The 23,039-nt window shown below is 34.1% G+C and overlaps 1 protein-coding gene across 4 annotated transcripts in view; it reads left to right on the top strand.

Moving 5' to 3' along the window:
* Positions 1-5,349: 5,349 nt before the first annotated feature.
* The window catches only part of DGKB (diacylglycerol kinase beta), a gene marked incomplete at both ends in the record, with an annotated part of 296,833 nt that continues 279,143 nt past the window's right edge, over positions 5,350-23,039 (top strand). For all 4 annotated transcript variants that reach the window (XM_079538393.1, XM_079538395.1, XM_079538394.1 and 1 more), the window contains one exon: positions 5,350-5,419. In XM_079538393.1, coding sequence (XP_079394519.1) covers positions 5,350-5,419 — 70 coding nt within the window. The remainder of the gene's footprint in view (positions 5,420-23,039) is intronic.

Consider the following 23,039-nt stretch of genomic DNA (forward strand, 5'->3'; position numbering starts at 1 on the left):
AATTGCACCTATTGAATCATGGGCTTTCTGTCACAGATTACATCGCTTGATTTATTAAAGAAAATTAGTCATGAGTCTTAGTTATTTATTTTTATTTTATAAAGAATTTCACTTTGAAATTAACAGTTTTGGAATTCACTGATTTTAAGGTATTAACTGCCTTCTAGAGATATTTCTGTCTAAACAGCTTTTCCCTGCTTTTTGTGGGGTCAGTTTTATGTCTGTTTTTTACTCTCACCTATTTTCAATATTTTTATAATCTTAGAATAGAATCATTAAGGTTGGAGAATACCTTTTAAGATCACCTAGTCCAAACATCTTGCCCACTAAACCATGTCCTTAAGTACCACATCTACGTGTTTCGTGAGCACCTCCAGGAACGATGACTCCATCACTTTCCTGGGCAGGAGGCACAGCAGGCATTAATTTTGGAGCAGCCTTCTTACTTTTTCAGAGACATGGATAACGTCTTCAAAGTGGAAAAATAATTATCAATTACTTATAAAAGCAAAATGTGATACGGTATGACCATTTAGTCCCAGTGAATATGGCACCGAACGTTAATGCCCTTATGGAGAAATCTGCTAGTCACAGATGTAAAGTGTTGAGAAGGATGACTAATTCCTCACGTTTCCTGCATTTGCTTTTAAAGATTTGTTTTCTGGGAATTGTAATTGAGAACTTTTTAACTTTGGGAATAGCTGCATTACTATCAGAGAGGATTTTGAGTTTATATGATATTTGCACTTTAAGTATAAAATAATAATTTATTTATTTATTTATTTATTTTTACTTATTTTTTGCTTATTGAGTTACATTGTTTAATGGAGGCATGGCCTTTAAAAATCTACAGCACCGCAAACATAAACATTCTGGCATTTTCTTATTCCAGTTTTCTGCTTGTATTTCATTTATTTCTGTGTTTCTTTTAGTGAAGGAAGTGTTGTATTTAGTGTAGCAATTTGGAAATAAAAGTCTAGAAAGAGCTGGAAATACTTGAGATCTATCTGAAAGTAAAATAGTTTTTAAAGTTGTCCCAGTGTGAAATTAAGGTGCTTGAAGACCAAAGTAAAAAAGATAATTAAATGTAAAGACAAGACAATGTTATGTGAAATGTACACATTATGTTTTTGTAGGAAGATGTATTTTGCTGTCAAGGCTCTTTTTCATTCATGCAATTAATCCAGCAGCAGTTAGAAACAGTCATAATATTTCTGTGATTGAAAGTGATGATGAAACCAGAATGCTGATTAGTAATTGCTTCTGATTGGGCATTTTGTTCCTCCTTAAGCTGTTCAGGATTAAGCTTCAACTGCATCTATTTGGAATGTTTCTGAATTCTAAGGACAAGATTTTCAATGAAGCGTAAAATGAATTGCAAGAATACTTTCACAAATTGTCTGGTATATCCATAAATAGTGCCTGCATTTTTTATGACATTAATTTGTTTTTGGCTTTGTGCTGGTTTGTTGCTGTGTTTTAATGTTCAATTATGTTGGCAATTGCAGCCTTAGAGAAGAGACCCAGATAACTATGGTGAAGGTATTTACCCAATTGAAGGAAATTTTGGGTATGTTCTGTATAGAAAAGTTTTTGAAAAGCGTAATTGCTTCAGTCTCTATAGCAGCTAAAGTACAAAATATTCTGTGTTGTTTATTCATGGTATTCAGTCAAAAATCAGCAATCAGTCATGTGGAGAGCTATAGTTTCCCCTAAAGCCTAGAAAGAAACTCTTCTCCTTGGGGTTCGTGTTCTTTCTCACTCCTCCACCTTCCTAATAAAAGCATAAACAGATTGAAACAGGATTTTCATGGTAGGCTAAATGAATTAGTTTTTTTTACAGCTTTGTTTCCCATAGACGGAGGAATAGTTTGAGTCAGTAATTTAAAGGAAAATGGGAGGAAAAGTCTTTTGAAGGTCCTGTTCACCTATAGAATAGAAGATGGTTATTTAGGATTGTTCACTTTGCCTTTGCATCCCTTCTTGGCATCAGTCTTACCCCCCTTTTATGAAGTAACTGCAAATTACTGATAAAATTGTATGTGAGATGTAGACTGTAGAAAAACTGGTAGGAGGTTAAAAAATGGCTAGGTAATTCCAAAGGCTGGTTTCTTGGCTGTCTCAATTTTCCTTGTTATGTTTAACATAGAAAACCTTCGTAGAGTGTGTGTTAAGAAGTTTCGTGCTTTCTGTCAGGGCAGTAAGAATGAACCCAGAAGAGCTTTCAGGAGGGATTTGAATATAGAATTATATAGGTTGTAAAAAACCATCAAGATCATCAGATCAGGTATCAGCTTGACTTTATGAGTCTCAGCGTTAAAACATCTCACTTCGTGCCACATCCACATTTCTTAAATTCCTCCAACGATGGGAAGTACACCAGTTCCCTGGTCAGCCCTTTCCAATACTTGGCCATCCTCTCAATGAAGAAATTCTTCCTAAACCTCCCCAGGGGACTTTGCTGTCATAGAGGAGATATAACCCCTGGCAAGGTCACCTGATGCACTCTTCTTCGTCAGGCTCTCCTCCCTGCTGCTCAACCAGACTGAGCATCTCTCCATAACACTCAGGTGCCAGAAGTTATATCTCCTCTCTGACCACAAAGCCCTCTGGGGTATGTAGTTCTTCTCTTCCAGATGGGTGCCTGGAACCTGAGATTTAACTCCCAGTGCACTACATGATGTTATGATGCGGAATAAGCAAAAATCATAAAACTATGACAATTGACCATTATTATTTTCTGTTCTCTTAAATAAAAGGACTGAGGCTCTCTAGACAGAATGTTAAGCTTTTCTGATTGTACATCACTTTCATCTTTGTAGTTATTACCCTTTTTGAATATAATCCACTGATATTTGAGAGCTGATGAGCTTTTGTCTTTGCCAATTTTCTCCTTATTCATATTGTTGTTTTTTTTCTTTCATCCCAATCTCAATGATCCCATGAGTTTTTTACTTCTTTTTTTTTTCGTCTCTGTATCTGTCTTCTTCTAACTTATTCTTATGTTTTATTCCAAATTGAGGAAGTGAAGAGCACAGAAATTTCTTCTGATTTGAACTTTAAAAAGACAAGGCAGCTGCCAAATAGATTGTACACATCTGATATTGTGTTTAGGTGATGCTACTTTCTAGTAATATAAGGTATGTACCCAAGTTATTCATCAAGAAGAGCCTGAGAGCAGTGAAAGTATGCTTAGAGACTAAGATGTCTTTCTTCCTGAATTTCTTTGTCCAGGAATGTGTATATATATATATATTATATCCACGTATATATATGGGACATGGAAGCAGGGGAAAAAGTGTTGCCCATCATTGAGTAAAGGGGTTATTTGTTTGTTTTACATATGTTTCTGTTCTTTGTTACTCTACTTCTTATTTTTATTTTTTTTTTCCCCTCTGCCACCTCAAGCTAAAAACTTGTTTGTTTTTTCTCTCCCAGCTGCCACTTTTCCTTCCTTAGAAACTGTTATTATGTCAGTGTCTTCTGTTCTGAATTTTTCATTTGCTCTTTTTGTAATCTGACTCTTGGAAGTTACACCATTGCTAGGCACATAAAGAGATTCCATTTATGGTCTAAAATTAGCTTTCTAGTCTAAACTTGTCATCTAGGCAACCTCTGCAATCAATAGAGAAAGATAAATACTGCAAGAAGCAATTCATCACATTTTAAGATTATGTTGAAACTGGAGGGATTAATTGCTGGTCTACATTGCCTTTTTCTTTCAGCTGATTAAAGAGAGAGCTCTAGATGACAACCTTGGGTGAAATGCCTGATGGCCAGACAGCTAAAATTAGATGAAAAGTATCCTCCTACCTGTTGTGCAACGAGTGATGTTGGTAATGCATTGCCTTTGTAATGTCTGCTGTAGAGTGCTTAAAACTACATAAAACTGAATTGCGATGACACCCAGAATTTGTTATTTTTGTCTGAACTAATTTGCAACAATGCCAGTTGCATTTGATTTTTGACTAGTGTGTTCCGCAGTGTTGTGATAGATCCTAAAAATCAACCCCCTACTATTTTGTTAGAAGAGTCAATATTTAAATAGCTCTCGTGATTTTACCACCACATTACTAAATAAAATTATTTTCATTTTGACACTTTGAAATAGAAGCTTTAGAATGTTTTTGGTGAAACCACATGTAACACTATGTAACAGAGTTGGATACAAGCCTGATTACCTGAGTCCCATTTTAAAATTACAGGGATCTAACTTTACTGATAGATAGCGTGTCTAGATATTATGAAACAGAAGCATAATCACAGAATTACAGAATGCCCAGGGTTGGAAGGGACCTCAAGGATCATGAATCTCCAACCCCTCTGCCACATGCAGGGCCACCAACCTCACCAGTTAATACTAGACCAGGCTGCCCAGGGGCCATCCAACCTGGCCTTGAACACCTCCAGGGATGGAGCATCCACAACCTCTCTGGGCAGCCTGTTCCAGTACCTCACCCACTCTCTCTGTAAAGAATTTCCCCCTGACATCCGACCCAAATCTCCCCTCCCTCAACTTAAGACCATTTCCCCTTGTCCTACTGTTATCTACCCTTGAAAGAGTTGATTCCCCTCCTGTTTGTAGGCTCCCTTTAGGTACTGAAAGGCTGCAATGAAGTTGCCCCACAGCCTTCTTTTCTCCAGGCTGAAGAAGCCCAGCTCCCTCAGCCTGTCTTTGTAGGGGAGGTACTCCAGTCCCCTGATCATCTTTATGGCCCCCCTCTGGACCCTCTCCAACAGCTCCCTGTCTTTTTTGTACTGGGGGCTCCACACTTGGACACAGTATTCCAGATGGGGCCTCACAAGAGCAGAGTAGAGGGGGACAATCACCTCCCTGTCCCTGCTGGCCACCCCTCTTCTGATGGAACCCAGGATACCATTTGCCTTCGAAGCCATAAGGGCACACTGCTGGCTCATGTTAAGATTTTTATCTATCACAGTACGTGTTTGGATGCAGTTTGATCAGTATGATAATATTTGATGATTAGTGCTGGACATAAGGAATTGAAATTGTAAAAACACAATTTGGAGATGCATATAAGACTAAATATGGATAAATATTATATGGACAAATTTTGTGACAGAGTTGTTATGACAAAATATTTATCAATTACAATTACTCCTGTATTAAAACTGGTATTTAGACTTCTTATGTTTGACTTTTTTTAACAGTGCTGTAACCCACTGCTGAACCAACATATTGGAAACAATTCATAGCATCAAAGACTTCAGACTGATGCAGCCTATCAAGTCTTCAAGCACTGTGAACTGAAACTACAAATCTTGGAGTTTGTCACCTGGGTCAAAAGGAATGCTTTTCTGATATTAACGAGGACTTTTACTGCCATTATGACGAGCCAGGAGAAGTGGCTTAACCTTAGTCCTGGAGAGTTCTCTCAGCTTCAGAAATACGCAGAATGTAAGTACTGTCTGAAATATATTTTTACATCTTTTTTTCTTCCCAATTAATAGCTCAGAATTACATGCTTAGAGGACAAAATCCTAAACATGAGAAGTTAGATTTAAGTGGCAGTTTGTAAAGTCTGATAGGAGTTGATCTAAAAATGTTCAAGAGTATTTCAGAATTTTTTTTGTATCATAAATAATATTTTTGTAAACAAAGAAAATATCTTTAGATTTAGAAATATTGTTGATTTATTACTAAAGGAAATGTTTCTATACAAAGTATAAAGCCTGTAAGTAAAATTAAGATTTTTTTTTTTTTTTTTTTTTTTTTTTTTTTGTGACAACATGACATTTACTTAACTGTATCAGTGTAGTAATCTAACAGAATAACCATAAAATCATTGCTTTTCTGGAAGAGCTATCAATATCAGGATAAAGTGATTGATAAAATTGGATGAATTGTTTGTGTTCAGATGATTACTAGATGATTGTTAAGGTTCATTCCAATCCAAACCATTCCATTTGATGGTTAGCCAGAGTTCAGAATTCAGAGTTTACAGTTAATACCTCTGTACTATGTTGCTGTGATTGAATACTAAATATTGGTACTAGGTGGGTGATTAACAGCACAAATGATTCAAGACAATTACTTTAAATAGATGAGTCCAAAGAGAGTGCATGCTCAAGTGCCTTATACTTATCAGTAGGAGACTTTAAGCGCAGAATATATTTTGTTATTATTTATTTGGACCATATGCAAGTTTGGTTCAAAATATTTGCTTGCTTATTTCCAGGGAGGAGTCGATATTCTGCATTGTAGGTGCCTGTCCACGAAAAAAGAGTTCTTCCTAAAATGAGTTTGCTTGTGTTCTGCATGATAGCAGTATTGGTATAATTATTAGTACAGTTATTAGCGTAATAGTTAGCTATTAGTGTAGTTTGTCTTCCAGCAAAGGAGAATATGGATTCTTCACCACTTGGCTCTGGTGAGAGAACATTCTATACTTTCTCTCTGAACAACACTTGGAACTTGGCAGTGTGTAAACATCTTCCAGTTAGTCAACATCTTCACAACAAACTAATTCACTGTAGTTATGATTGAGTGGAATAATGTCCTATTAAAGGATGATATTTGCACAGTCCAAGGAATATCTGTCTATAATTTCATTTTACAGAAGTATTTTTCAGCTCAAGCTGAGTCAACTTTATATTCACAGTATAAGACCTTTCTTCAAATAAGAATTGGGGAATTCAAGCAAGTTTTTGGAATGGCTTAAATATTACTTTAAAATGTAGAAAAATGTCTTTGTAGAACTCAAAGAGCATACTAATTAATACTTGGCACTTTGCAATTAGTTTGCATGTGTGTGGGTTAGTGTTGTTTTTTTTTTGTGAATATTTTTTTAAGAATAATTATTTCCAGTGACAGTTACTCCTCTCTACTGCTGTTCTGAAGAACAGTAGGCCTTTATTTGGTCTTAAAATACCTCAGAAGAGAAAATGAGAACTGAGATAACTGGGATGCTCATTCAGTAATAATAATGTTGCCTATACCAAATACATATACTAATGCAAATACATGTACTAAGAAGATAATTATTTTTTTCCTTTAGATTTCATGATCAGGTTTACTTATGGGAAAGAAGGTGAAAAGATGTGGGGTATTTTTGCATAAAAATCTCACTTAAGGTATATAGGATGAGGTAGACATGGGATTAGATGTTTAATGTAAAGATTTATGAGGCAAGGTTTATTTCTTTTGAAATATACAGTACCAGATATATGCGCAGTTCTGTACTGCTCCTACTAGCAGCTTAAATTGTAAGGATGTTATAAAAAGGTCATATAAGTAGTATCACTGTAATTATTAGCTGTAGGGTAAATTCTGTCACTTTAGGGTTTTTTTTTGTTTGTTTTGTTATTGTATCATCAGTCAAAAGAACTTCAGTAATTTCATGTTTGTTGTAGTCCAAATTATAGTGATTAAAAATAGTTAAAGTGAGACTGTTTCATGATTTAGCTGGGCTTTAGAAGAAAGAAGTCCTTCCTTTAATAGGCACGGAGAGGCAAAGGAAAAAGCCTCTGAGCTCTGGCAGCACATATACTCTGGGGAAATAGCTTTGTTTTTTTGTAGTCCTTTTGAATTTGTCAACAAAATGTGCCCTGAGGACCAAGGCTGGAAAAGACTTTTTGCAAAATTTTTGGCAGTGTTTTTTTTTTTTTTTTTTTTTTTTTTTTTCCCAGGCTGGTGGAGAAGAACTTGGGCAAATTATCACAGCCTGAGTGCTACTGAAATGGCTATGAGAACAGGAACAACATCAGCAGGCAGCTTCTCCTTTTTGTATACCATCAATTGCTACTGTAGGAACTAAACTGTGCAAGAATGTTGTAGGGCAACAGGAGGAAGAACTTGTGAAAAAAGATTTCTGAAGAGAAAGACAAAAGCTAACAGAAGTTTTGGTCCAGAGTTAAACTGCCAGAGACTCTTGGGTGGGTTTAATTCTGTGGTCCTCACAGATGGAAAATATTTTCTTTTACAATGGTTATAAATGATAACCTGCAGGGAACTTCATACACGTGGCAGATGGCCACCAGCAGCACTGAAAGCTCTGGGCTATTACCCAGTCCCTCAGATGATCCCATGCTTCTGGCACTGCATTAGCTTCTGCTAATCATAATGAGGCACTAGGCCACATCAAAGAATACAGATTGCTGAAAGCAAGTATTTTTTATTGTTTTTAAAGGGAAGAAAAAAAATTGCTAGTGATTACTGAGAATATTTTTACCCCATATACTAGGTTTTAGGAGTATTAACTTTCCGCTGCTGTTAGTAAAAATGAAGGAAATAAGCTTCTTTTTAAGTTTTCTCGGAGAGTGTAAGACTTTAGTGGTTCCAGATTGCAGAGAAGAAAATATTGTAGAAGAGACTGTTTACAAACCCAGAATTTGAGCATTTAGAATCTCTGTCCGTGATTAGTGTATGATGAATAAGGTGCTGTTCCTTCATCAGGTGCACCTGGTTGCCTCACTAGGCGATGCTAATTTACTTGACAAAAGTGCTGGGCAAGCATCTTGCACTTCTGTGTTTAAGAATGAAAAGGTGATCCCAAAACCTGGAGGAGATTGTAATGTTTACCCAGTCTCACTGAGGAAAGTAACTTGATACAAATAAGGGAGGAACAACCAATTTTGTTTTCTCCTTTATTTTTAGGGTAAACAAACTGTTTTCTTGATTTTGCTACTAAGTCATCAGTGTTTTGTTGAGGTTGAACTGGCTGTTCAGATGTCTCATAAGAATGAAGATTGTCAGAGCTCTAGCCCAGTCACTGCTAACAGGCTTGCATTCACTCTTGGAGATGCTGATACATCACCATTCTTAATATGGTCAGACTCCCAGGTGCTGGCCTTTGTTGCAGTAGAAGGGAATGACACATCAATGACAATTAGTTTCCATTTTCAAGGGTATCTTTGCAAGAAACAAATTTAAAGTGTTCCTGTGAAGTCCAAACAAATTCTAGTTTTCAAGTTTCTGTGGAAGTGAAATCCACTGAATGTGGTGACTGACTGTGACACATCCTTTCTAGAATCCTGAAAAGCAAATGGTGTCAACTCACCTTTGTTTCTGTTTTCTTTTACAAAAATAATGATTTCTTTCTAAAATAGAATCTAAAAAGATAAACACTGCCTGTCATTAAGATTCATTATTGCAGCATCAACTTTTACTGGCTTTAAACACGCATTGTGATTATTACAAATATGACATATGGTCATAAAGTTACTGAATGTATATTTATACACTGTAAAATGTATAAACATTGATTATGCCTTTGTTGTATTTCCTGTGTTTCTGTGTATCTTCAATATTTATTTTCATTGTGGTTTGGTTGTTTCTACATACATCTGCATGTAAACAGTGAGAATCTTTTGTTTCTTAAAAGTTTGTCTGTTCCTACTGCTTATTTCCTATTGCAAAGATTTGGGGGATAATTCATTTGGTTGCTGTGGAAATGGTTCTGATGTCACAAACATAAGATTCTAGTTTACCAAGCTCTGAAAAAGCAAAGAGTGGAGAATGAACTAATTATGGAGTCACATGGCTGAAACTCAGCTCTGAGTAAAAGCATGTATTTTTTGTCCTTGTGCTGTACAAAAGCGTGAAAAAAGTATAAATGATTACAATCCATGACTTGTCAGGCAGACTGAAAAAGTAGCTTTGTGAGAAGGAATAATTCCTCTTGGCTTTTATGAAATTAAAGTACAAAGAACCAGGAGATTGTGGGGCTTCCCTCAGCCCAGCAAAGCATTATGCTTTCAAAAAGAAGGGGAGAGCAGCTCATTCACTGAAAAGATTGTATACTGTTGTTATTGCTTATGCTGTTCTGTCTCTTACAGATTTCTGATGAAAGAAATCAAAGCATTCTTCTCTGTTTCTCTTGAAAACAGGAGAAAAGTTGCTATTGATGATTCAGAATGGAAGATGGAATCTTCTATTAAAAACAAAACAAAACATGTAGGCTTAGGGCTTCCTAATGGTGTCTCTCAATCTCTTCCTTATGCATTTTGCTGGGGATGAAGAGCCCTGGGCTGCATTTCTCTCAGTTGTTTTCTGCTAATTGAAGAAGCAAAATTGGATGTAAAATGTGCTTGTAATTATGTATGTTTTCGTTGTTGTTGTTTTTAAGCACTGAAAATATGTTGCATTTTTGTGTGGCCTTGGAAGATTATTACTGAGTGTTATGGTGTGCCACTGCATGGTTTTGTGTTTGCACTGCAGAATTTAATGGCATTTTGAGGAAGTTATTGACTACTGCATTTATTTTTAGAACCCTCAAGTTTAGTGGGGATCATAATTAATTATTTTATTAAAGCTTGTGTGGAAGTGGAATATTATTCAATAAGTGGAATACTGAGGAAGGAACTTGTGATTAAATTCCAATACACCATTTTTTTTTCAGTTTCTGAAAATAAGAATTCTTAATTTTATTTTTGAAATTATGATTATAAACAGTTTGCACTCTAAAGGCACTCCAACTAATTGTAGCAGTAATTATCGTCATTGATAACAAATTTGTTTTGAAGAATGTATTTCCTCAAATTTATTAAATGGCCTAGTAATAGATCAGATGTTTTCATGCGTGAAGGCATTCTGAATAATATTAAAAATGATTCATTAGGTGTTTATTCATTTTAAAGGAGGACTAGTTCTGCATTTAATACTTTATTTATGCTTGAAAGTCACTCCATTGGGGAGGAAGAGAATCTATCATCCCTATCTGTATCAGAATGGATTATTCACATAACTGCTTTGAAAGAAAGAAAATACTGTATAAAATACACAGATTCTTGTACAATAGAGGTTGAAATGAATGGAAGGAAACAGTGAAAATTTTAGGCAGTTGTGGGAGGAGATCGGAGTACTCAGTTTATGTACTGAATATATGTCTGAGAAGTTCATTGAGGAGAGATTCTTCAGTGCTGAATAGACACTTAGAGTTGAAGAAATTATTAAAATGATACTAGAGATGATGAAAGGGAGTTGAAGAGATGGAATGAAAAGGAGTCAGCAGCGAGAAACATGAAAGATCAGAGCAGCCAAAGTGCTAAATTACACAAATTTGATTCTCAAGTACATTACTGTAGTTTCAGGCTGAAGTTTCAAAGAGATGGTAACTGTACTATTTCAACAGCACAAACATAGGACAATTCAGAATTCCTGTGATTAAGAAGCCCTGAAGAGGAGAGAAAATTATTGAAAGAGTTGAAAAATCAAGCCACTGGGAGGGAAATGGGGGAAGACAAAAGTTTCAGCCCACCGTTTTTGGTAGATAAATTCTGTGGGTCTGTGCTGTTATTACCGAATTGCGTTGAGTGAGTTAAGGAAAGAAACAGAACAGATCTCAGAATGGAATAATTAGTACAAAATGAAAATAGGCTTTTAAAGACTCAGAATGGTAAAGGGAAGCCAAAACAAAACTCTGTACCAAAAGCTTCATTTTTCTTATCTTTCAAGTTTCTATTCTTTCAAGTTTCTTAGTCAGTGTTTGGGTGTTTGGTCATACAAATGATAATTATTTATTAATGAAAAACAATTTGTGAGACTGAGAGAAATGACCTAGGACAGGCAGAAGAGAATTCAAGAAGAATGCTAGTGGCTAGACAAGTTTTATCTTGTGTCAATAATTTAAAATACTCCATACAAGCCTGTTTTCTGTAGAGAACCCTGTAGAAGTTTTTATAATAATTATTAAAATCTGTGAAAATATACTCGAGTACTATTATTTGGAATTCTAAATGTTGAATACTAATTAAGCTAATTTTGGAGAGTGAATCCAAGTGTTCAAGCTGGAATTTGAGATGTCACTTGCATTCCTTTTGGGATCCTTTTATATAATAAATCAAAAATTATTATTCAGAATTATTTTAGTACATAAGTTGTAAGTTAATTAGGAATCAGATAATAGGGAAAAGAGTAATGAACTATTTGTTTTAAATCTAGAAACATGTTTTTTATATTTTGCTTCAGATACAGTGGATATCGTCACATTGCTCTTCAAGTCCAAACTTCATCTTTCTAAGATGTGATACCTCTAGGGATAGTCATGATATCTCCAAACAATATCTGATATGACCATATATTTTAAAATTATTAGTGCCTTAAGAGGATTCTGGGAGTTTGGTGGATCCATAGTAAGAATGACAATTGTAATTAAATTATCCCAAATTGTACAAAAGGAATTTTCTGAGGTATTACCTGGTGTAACGATATTATTAAATTAGAGCACACACTGGTTTTATTTATTTATTTATTCATTTGTTTGTTTGTTTGTTTGTTTTGGATTAGGTTTCAATAAATGAGTACAAGAGTAGGAGTGGCTTCTAATAGCACTCTAGAGATGAAATGACTATCTGTACAGGAGGACCACTGAGCTGCTGTTCAAATTGCAAGCTCTGCCCTTAAGACAAATACTTTGCAGCTCTGTCTACATAGTGGGAGCTTAATCTGCTAATACTACAATTACTTAATTGTGTCATATCAAAAGTACTTTAAATTTCTTTGCTTTATATTTCTTAGTTTTGCTCCCATTAAATTTGTTTTTTTTCTTAGTAGTTTCTTATTTTTCTCCTTTTCCAACTCTGTTTTGTTAGCTACCCAGAAAAATGTCTTGGGCTAACAGAAATAAAGAAATGATCCAATAAATAATCCAGCTATCTTTACAGCTTAGCATCCTGTCCCAGGGAGGATGCATTTGAAAAGTTTTTTTTATAAGAGTTCCAGGCACAAATATGTTCAGGGTCTTTTTTAACATTAAAAAGCAGTACTGAATTTTGTGTAATTGAACACAGTGATTGCCTAACAATCACATCTCCATTTTATTATTTCAGTGGAAACCAGCAGTATGGCCTTTGCACTGAAGAAAGTCTTTGGCTTGAAGCTGAGTCAGTCAGATTTCCTTGAGAATTGTGTTGCTTCTTTTAAAAAGTTGCACTTTTAACAGCATGTTAACAAATAAAGAATGTATGATGTTGCTGTTGCCAGAGAGTTGGTACATGCAGTGTTCTGAGGTGGTGGTGAAGACAAACACCGTTACACTTTTCAATTGTGATTAGTCTTGTTTGTAAAAGCAGTTGAGATTTTTTAAGTGTTTCTCTCATTCAGACTGCCAATACGTCACTATGAACTTGTCTGTAATAGCACTTCAGTGTTTAGGCCAAGCTTCTTACAGACTGCATACCTCATACAGACCCATATCTATATCTTCAAAAATACAGTGGTAATAAAAATAATAAAAAAGACACATCACCACAGTTCTCACCTTTAAGTAGTGAGAATCTGCTATCTCTTACAGATTGACAAGCATTTCTGAGGATTTGATTTTTGCATTGTTTTATGAAATACTTGTGTGTATCTGCTCAGTCTTTTCCACAAACATTGTCTCGATGCCCTATTCTTTGACAATTGAACCCTATGTTATTTTTTTTATAATTTTGTGAGATAAATGTATTATATTCCCAATTTTTCCCATCTGATTAGTTTTTACAGGGGAAAAAAAAAAGTTATTCCAGTTTAAAACAAATAAACAAGAAAACCCACTCATCTCTTTCAAAAGATGAAAAAGAAACAAAATCGTATTTCGATACAGATTTTTGTTAATTATGTATTGTTCTTTCCTTAATCAGTTTTTAGTGTTTATAGTGTTTATGCAGCTTATCAGTTTCATCTTAATCTTTCATGAAGCAATACTTCACGGGGAGGGATTCCCACTTCTACTGATCTTTGATTGTCAATAATATTCTTCCATATAATTAGGAGAGATTGGTTTTCTTAACATACATTCTTCAAAGCTAGATTGTTACTGTTTTTGTTTATTTGTTCTTACTATAGATACTTAGTTTAAAATAAAGTTCTAGCAGCTTAGGGTGAATAGTTTCAGCGATGGAAGGAACTTCTTTAAACTGGGTGCTACACTGTAGCAAACGACCAGCTGTTCTTAGCTTTGCAGTTTGCTATAGGAGCTGTCTGGGACTACTTTAACTGATTTTTAGATTAACATAATATTTGTTTATTTTTTTTATGGACTTGGACTAGTGATTCAGATAGTCATTTTAAGGGAATGTGAAAGGTTCTGGTCTATCTCTATTTCCAGATCTGGAAAATTCAAATAACATCTTACAAGTTTGTAATCATTTTGTACAAGTCTGGTTTTGGAGTTGTTTGGTTTTTTCTTGTTACTGTTCTTAACAAAAAAAAAAGAGAGAGAAAATTCATCTTGAATCCTTCAGTTCATAATTTATTTATTTTTACGCAATGTTAATTGCTGCATGAAATGAGTTGTTATTCTCTCTGAAATCCATTTATTATCAGTATTTTTTCTATAAGGACAATCTGATTGCATTTTATCACTCTTCTCTGTTTTTTGATCACAGAGAACACTGTAGCTTTTGAAATGACATGGATCCTTTCCCTTTAAAAATGATGCCAAAACATGAAGAAAGTGAAAAAGGAGAAGGATTTTACTAGCTGCTTGTTTTAAATTAAAAAGATTGAGAGTATCCAGCCTATATGAAAACCATCAGGAGTAAAAGAGAGGATAATAACCATCAGGAGTAAAAGACAGTTTGGAGACACAGGTGAAAAAGACAGTGGCAAATAAGAAGACTTTTGGATAGAACAATGAAAATGTTGACAAAGAGAAAAGGTTACTGGTAGGCAAGGTATTATGCATGAAATTATTGAGGTTTTTTTTCTTTTTTTTTTTTTTTTTTTTTTTTTTTTTTTTTTTTTTTGACATTTGGAATAGAGACAGCTTTAGAGCCAGGGCAAAGGTAAGGTGAGAATAAAAATAATAATAATTTAAAAAACAAAACAAAACAAAAAAAACCCACAAGCATACGATATTCCTGGAATGGAGGGATTTGCTTTCTGTATTCTCAAAAAGGGAAGAAATAATACTGCATAATCAAATCTTCAATCAGTTATGTCCTAAATCACATGAAAGCTTTTTAATAACTGAAATGATAGCTGTTTGCTTCAAACTTGCACAGAAGTCAATTCTTAAGCTTGCAAAGTACTCATAGGGCACACAGCAAGCTGAATATGAGGCTTTCATTCTGATTTTCCAGCTTTTTCATAGTTAGCATTAGCTCCATGTGATACACTTTGTTGTATTTGTGATTAAAGTTTCCAAGGAATTACATGAATTCTGTACATGAATTATTACATGAATAACAAGAAAGCTGTGTATTTTCTGTACACATAGTGAATGGCAGCCATGCTGCCCTGCAGAGCTTTGGAGAAGCTCCTGCTGCCTCCAGCAGCAGCTGGCAGCTATTTCCCTTCCACTGCCTTTCAGACAGGTGTTCCCATTTCTTCCCCTGCTGAGATTCCTGTCCTTTCTTCTTGCAGAAGCGCATGTTCAGTCCCCATTCAAGCAGTTCTGCACTTCTGCTGAAGGTCTTTGCTCTGACCTAACTTGGCAAGGCGATAAATGAAACTGAGAGCCCGTGTCATTCTAAAGCATTGTGCATATCTGTGTTGTGGACCCTGACTTGGATCATCTTACAGGAATAAAAGGCTGCTTGGGCATTTCCCAGGGAAACGTCGTGTTTGTGCTGCACCTTGCAGTATGGTGTAAAGATTCCTAAACTATAAACCAGTGCTAAACTCCCACCAAGCACGGTTGGAGTCTATTTTCAGTTTATTTTGGGAGCTCTAGAATTCCTCTGGTGCCCGTTTCAAGCCAAGCAGGCTTGGGGCATACAGAACAGAAAATTATTTTCACTAAACAAAATGTGATGTTCCTTTGATGCATTTCATTAGGACATTTACAGAATTAAGTATATGAGTATTTTATTTCAAAAATTGAAGTGAAATTCAATTGTCAAAGGTACATTATGAATATTAGCATTATTAGCATTTGTTATCTACTGAAGCATGTAGGATATTTTCTTTTATAACAAACTTTCTAATAAATTTTTTTTTTCAGGTTGTTTGCATGGGGCAAAAGCAGGTAGTTTGCACAATCTTAAAATAAATGTAACATTCAAATATAAGTAAAATCAACACAGGACTTTTTTGTTTAGACGATTGGTTTGAAGCCACTTTAGGAAATCAGTCTCAACCTTTTCTTAACTGTCTAAAATAAGTTACCCTATTGTCTAGCCATTTTATTTGTATTCATAACTTGTCTTCTTTTTTCCTTTGGATTTAGAGTTTGTTAATGTACGCAGTTAAAAGAGTGTAAATCACATGTTCTTCATTTTAGTGTCACTTACAGATTATCTGATTAGCTATCTGTGAGTGACATTAAGCTTGAGGTATTCTGACAAGAATGTGGCATATTTCTCAATGGTGTGAAGGATTGTGCGTCATAATTTTTAGGAGACTGAGTCTTCATTGCATGGCTTATCTCGAAGCGATGATCTCAGATATTGAAAGCCAGTAAGTCATTTACTCTCTGTCATTTTCTTAATGCACAGTCTGTGATAAGCTCTATTTTACTAAAAAAAAAAAAGTGCCTAAAAAGAGTCTCTATCTCAGCTAAACATTTCCTTTTTAAGTAAGAAAAGGAACAGTAACATTATGGGTCTGGGGCTACAGAAAAATGGGATCATTGCAAATGGTGAGCAAAAATGGCATATCCTATATTTGTTATTAATTCTATTTTTGGGGAAACATTATCTGCTAAATAGCATTCAATTACTTGTGTTTACAGTTGTTTTTTAAAAGTTTGCCTACTCATTGGTATTTAAAACATTGTAGTTTCTACTAAAGCATGGTGCCATAGCTTAAGGAAAACCATTTCCTTATATTTTTCTCAGCTCATCCCCATAGATGCTGGATTATCTTTCCTTGAGATACAGCGTCTCAATATGTATCTTAGATCTTTCCATACTATACTGTCTACTGTGTATAGCGCTTACTGCATGCCTGTCAGGATTCAAGATTTCCAATGCTGTATTTGTGGTGTTTTTTTCTCCCTCCCAATAGTAGATTCCTTGGATTAAAATGTCCGAGAACAGCCTTTATATAACAGAAATCTTGGAATTTATTGTTCTTGTATTTCTAAAATTAAGTATAAAACAGCTTAGAAAGAATAGGAAAAATCAAAGAACTCTTTTTCATCAACACTTGACAAAGATCCTAAGCAGCTCTGAAGTAAACGAAGTTGAACTGTTTTTGTCCTTTCTTTGCTGACTCCACTGTCCTATGCTAAATCTACCAATGTTTTGTTTTTTTTCTCCTTTTTGTCCTGAAGCAAGGCAATGTGTTTCAAATAAGCTTGGTCTCTACAGTCAGCTACAGATTACTGCATTGAATTTACTTGGAATATAACTCTACTCGCTTTCAATTTCTCTGTTCACCATTTATTCCCAGCAAATTTATGGCAAATCAACCTATTGTTTCCTTAAAGCAAATTCTTTTTTTAAATTAATTATTATTACGTTATTAAACTAACTATTACGAGATCAGACTTACAGGACAACCTACTGTTGAGCTGCAGGTGAATGATGATTCATTAATGATGAATACAAAAACTTGGGAAAATATAAGGTTCTGCTTGCAGTTATAATTTCCTGTTTCTGAATTTCTACTATGAACTTCTGAAACTTTTTATTTATACATAGAGTATTTGATGACATATTTGTATTTGTACAGTATTTGCTTTGGTCTTTTTTTCTGGAAAGAAAGTCATCAGTTTAGATCATCAAAACAAAGTTAAGATATCTTGAAACTTAAATATAATCTCATCATTTTCCTAGTTTTTTTAGGTCTTTATAATTGAGATTGCCTTGCTGAGAGCTTTTTCTCTTAATATGTATTAGTTACTCTTCTCTGCATTATGAGTGACAAAAAGAAGGTGAAAGAGGGGAAGACTGTCAGAAGAACTAATTTTTCTTACTTTTTCAGCATTATTCTTTGAAGTTTAATTTGCCTCTCTCCTTCCCTCTCCTCAAACTATATTTGTCTTCTTCTGTTGTTCCTTTTATCCTTTTTGGTGATTAACTCTTCATCCTTCTTTCTTTCTCATGTCTCTTCTGATTTCTTCTGTCAGATCGTCTTTGAAATTATTTTAGTCTTAACATGCTCTGGATGGTATCTCTGGTAAATTTTGTGAACTGATTCATTTATAATTAAGTAAATAAACCTGTCCTCTGTGAGTGTACTGTGGCAGAATGGATTAGGAAGGGATATAAATTTGAAAGCTGGAACCTGGGAGAGTTCTTAGTTCATTGCAACAGCAATGACTTTTGTGTATGGCAACATTAAGATGATGAATGCCTGTGTCATGTAACTGGTATTTTGTTACATATTAAGCACTCTGTATGTTTTACAGTGTTAACTAGGTCAAGTAACCTAATGTTTTTATAATCTCTGTGTCTTCAGGCTGACTGTTAATAAAACATTCCTACAAGCTTACATTGTTTATATCAATCTTTCATTAAATTTATCTTCGAAATATACATTAGATTTCTCTTGGGGTCACATCTTTGTAGTTTGAAACATAGCTGAGAGAAAAGATACTTGAGCAAATTTATTTGTATCCTTCCTATTTTATTTTTTTTTTTCCCCAACCGTGCTATTATAGTTTGGAAAGGTAAGTGACTACTGCTCCAAATGTAACTTGTTTGTTGACATAAGCATAGAAACACTGGAGAGACCTAATCAAAGCTGGGGAAGTCAGCAGGAATTTGGAAATCAATTTTGATAAGGAAAGACTTGAACTTGTCACTAAAGATGTTCTCACTACAGTGACAGATAAATAACACGAATTACTTCATAAAAACTAGCAATTTCATCAGTGTCGTATTTGTCCATAGTGACCATTCATTTGTAATGATTCTTTATATGAAAGTGAAGTATATGTTTTTTGAGACATTTCTTTATACTCTATGCCTTGTTATAATAGACCATAGGGCTGCCTGATCCTCTGGAAAAGGAAGAAATTAAAAGTTACATGATAAGTAAGCAGAAGTTAAAGAATATGCTCATGCTACAGCCATGTTGTGATTATGTCTCACAAAGTTCAATTTAGCTACCTTTGATACCTCAAATATAAGACTTAACTTTTCATCTTTGGAAAGTTAAGCCTGGTCTTCAGTAATTTAAGAGAAGAGAAGAAGCCAGTGCTCTTATGAGTCTTGCTCACTAAAACTTACATAGATACATATAATAATTTGTAAACAATATGTATATGTTATGTTCATATATGTATATGAAGGAGAGTTTAAAGCAATCAAGACATTCGTTGACAGACTGTAACCTGTGATAAGAACATGCCTAAATGGCTATAGTCTGAAGTAATGTGTCTTGTGTCTATTGCATGAGAGCTCTGAAGAAAGAGTTTGAACTACCTTTCTGCCTTCTCTTATAGTAAATATGAATTTGGGGAAGCATACAGATTCATTTTCAGTAAAATTTTGATATTTTTGATATAAGTAGTTCAGTACCGTTTCATATTTGGCAACTTTCGTTTTGTTATGAACCTTTAGATGGATGTCAGAAATTTCTTTCTTGCAAATTCTGAGTAGTGTTCTTTTAAGTTTTTATGCTTTAATTCATATTGTAGCAGTTTTATGTTTTATGCTAATGAATTCTTCTTGAATCTTGATTTGTAAGAGGTGTTTGTACTATATAAATATTTTGAATTCATAGAGCTTTGTTTTACCCTTCATTCAGTTAAACTGTGTGCGTTTGTGACATAAAGTATGTTCTTCCCAACCCATTTAATGTTTGCTGTGTGTTGTTTTTGTTTTTGTTTGTTGTTGCTGTTTATTGTTGTTTTTTTTTCCTACAATGCCATCATGTAGGTTGTTTTTTTTTTTTTCTATATAGTCAATGATTGAACTTCTTTTGTAATTACTAGTCTTGGTTTCCATTATTTATTTATTTACCTTTGCTCTTTTACCTCATTCACTGTGATATATTTATTTAGCTATCCTTCATCAGTGTTTTAGTTTGGGTCTGTAGCAACCTTTCAGTCTTTCCTAAGACAATGCCGTTTGAAAATAGAGGTATCATCTCTATGGCTGTGATTTGCTGAAAGCAATTTGTTTTGCATTACCCAAAAATGAAGTATGGTCATTCTTTCAAAAACACGGTAGTAGGATCATAGGACTGGAAATATGAATTTTAAAACAACAACAAAAAACTCTTATGCTCTGCTAGTGAATTTAGAATTGAGGATAGTTCTGAGAGACTAGAACAAAGATGCTTGAGTATTTCTTTATTCTTTCTTTTTTATTTTATTAGTGGAAATAATAATATCCATAAAATGATAGCAGAAAAAAAAAAAATAGAGCTTAATAGAGCAAATGGGCTTTGATTCCTAAGCTTCTAAAGGGCAAGTAACTCACGTGTTTTGTTATTAAACTGCTGAAATTTTAGTTAAGATGGTTATTGCTTAAAGTGGTTAGAGAGCTCTGTAGACTTGCATGAGGGATCTACTTACCTGAATATTGTTCTTACAAGACTTTGTTTGAGAAATGCGTGAAAATGTTGTTTAAATAACCCTCGTAATACGGTTCTAGATTGCCTTTATTAGTGGATTACGTTGCAAGCTTTTATTCTTGCTCTCTGTCTCCTTGGCAAAAAACAAATTGTTCTATAGATTGTCCAGTGGACTAACTTAAACAATGGCCACTGATTTGTTCTATTTGATCCTTTGTATTAGTCTGGAAAGGTGAAAAATGTATATGTAGTGAAACTTAGAGATGTATATTTAGTCTAATATATATGTATTGAAAAGGAAAGGAACTGAGATACCAAGCAAGAATCAGCTCAAACTGGTCATATGAGCTTTTCTTCTCCTGGAGTCCATGCATATTCCCTCTCTCTTGTACTTTGTTTTAGTGTTATCTATTATGGTGAATAATGCCCATGAAGACTCTTGAGAAATTGATGTAAACTAGTTAGTTAATAGGAAAAACTATTTAACATTGATAAAAAGATGACTTAATCTGTCAAATTTGCAAAAGACACATTTTAACTGAACTGAACAGAGAGCTGGCGTGGGTGGAAACAGTAATTTTTTAAGTTTTGAACTCCACTACTACAAGACTTAGAAGTGTCTTTGCAAAGAATTTGTTTCTCAGAACATGAACGTAAAAATAGATATCCCAGAATAGGTTTACAGTGGCAATTATAAGATAAATGAGCATATATTAAGGTTAGTTACTGTGTGAATGTAAAATATAACTATTGAGTTTCTTTATGATAGTAATGACAATAGGAATATTCCCATTCTTTCTAATATATGACAAAGGCAAACCTGTAGCTCCTTATCAAACCTATATGTTATTATACTTCAAGTCTCAGGTCATTAAAAGAGTTATATTATCCCAGAATTTCATCCCAGAGGACTTTCACATTTTACTGCACATTTTATTGCATATTTTGCTTCCTTTTCTATTAGAATTTTAATTTCTTATTTTAACTATTTAGCAGTACAGTTTCCTATATCCCATTAAGGTAGCAGCACGTGTATCCAATGGAATCAATTTGATTGGTAAACACTTCAGCAGTATCTGAATTCTACATTTAATTTACAGTAATTTTACTTTTTGCTCAGTTAGGAATCATTTATGTTCTTAATAACGCGGCAAATGAGATAATACAGATATCTGGGAGCAAAATGGAGGCAAGTGGAGATGGTTTATCTATCTCTTCTTTGATGTTTAGACAAGGAAACAAAACAGGAGGATTAACAGGGGAATACTGTGCATCTTTAAACAAAGATGATTTAAAGATGTCTTTATTGGAGAAAAAGATGTGTTGGAGAAGATTGTAGATTTGTATGCTTTGCTCATCAGTTTGTCTTACATTGTTAACAGTTCATATGATCTAGTGTTATAACAAAACTTAGAAGTAAATTCATTAAAATGATACCATTAATAATTAAAAAAAAAAAAAAAAAAAAAAAAAAGATATGTAGAAGAAAAGACCGAAAAGACCACATATTAACTTGTATGCTTACCAACAATTGGAAGTATTTTTTAGTGGAGTTCCTAGAATAGGCTTAACAAAAGTTCTAGCAGGACCTTTCTCCTCATCTTTGTCACTTACACCAATTGCCAGTTTTAATAGCAGATCATAAGGAAGTCATGTGGCATGGAAATGTGCTCACTGTTTTGACACATTAAATATTTTATCATGTTGTGTAAATATATTAGCAAGATCTAACAAAAAAAGAATCTTGACAGACTGAATAAATTCTTATCGTACTTGCCATTGATACTTTTAGAATAATAATAAAATGTCTTAAAGCTGCCTCGCATGCTTCTATCCCTGTTTCCCCTTACATTTTTCATTTTGCAGATGGCATCTTTTACTAACCTTGAAACATCTTACATACTTTATTTCATATTGATTTTTTTAATATGTGTAGTCTGTAAAGGACTTTATTTTTTTCTTTCTCATTCACTATCACTTGGATTCTAAATTTTCTGTGAAGGAGACATGTATGGGCAGTATTGCACAACTTCTAGCTTTATCTTGTCTTTAAGAATCTTGATCTTGAATCTAAAATGCTAAATTTTTGTGTTGCAAATAAGATAACATATGGAACCAAATACGTTTTGAATGGGATCATGCACCACTAAAAACACGAGTGTTTTGAATAAAATTTGGAAATAATAAATAACTTTACGTGCTTGAAACATATTTTTCAACTTTACCAGCCCTGTAAAACTGACATAACTCCTTATAGGAGTTTGCTTGAACATTTGTTACATTGCTGTTCCTGTAAGACCATCACTTTGTATTCTTCAGTAATGGTTGAAAGGATCCAGAGAAAACTGTATTGTGGTGTTAATTCTTCTAGTTTTATGGCCTAAATATGCATTTGACTTTAAAGCTTCTATTCCTGAGATGAAAATAAAAAATAACAGAATTGTTACTCAGGAGATGCAACTCTTGTTTTTACAAAGCATTTCATTTCAGTGGTAAACACATCTTGAAATGGAAGATGAATGCATCAGAAACCTGAAAGTCACAACTAAATTGAGCTGTCTTTCTTCTTTTTTTTTTTTTTTTTTTTTTTTTTTGTTTGTTTGTTTAAAAAGTCATCTTTTAGTTTAGCTTTTATATTGAAAAGGTAATTTATTCTATGTAAAGAAGATTGCCCTAAGTGAAA

Source organism: Tetrao urogallus (genome assembly GCF_951394365.1).
Source record: "Tetrao urogallus genome assembly, chromosome: 7".
Taxonomy (NCBI): Eukaryota; Metazoa; Chordata; class Aves; order Galliformes; family Phasianidae; genus Tetrao; species Tetrao urogallus.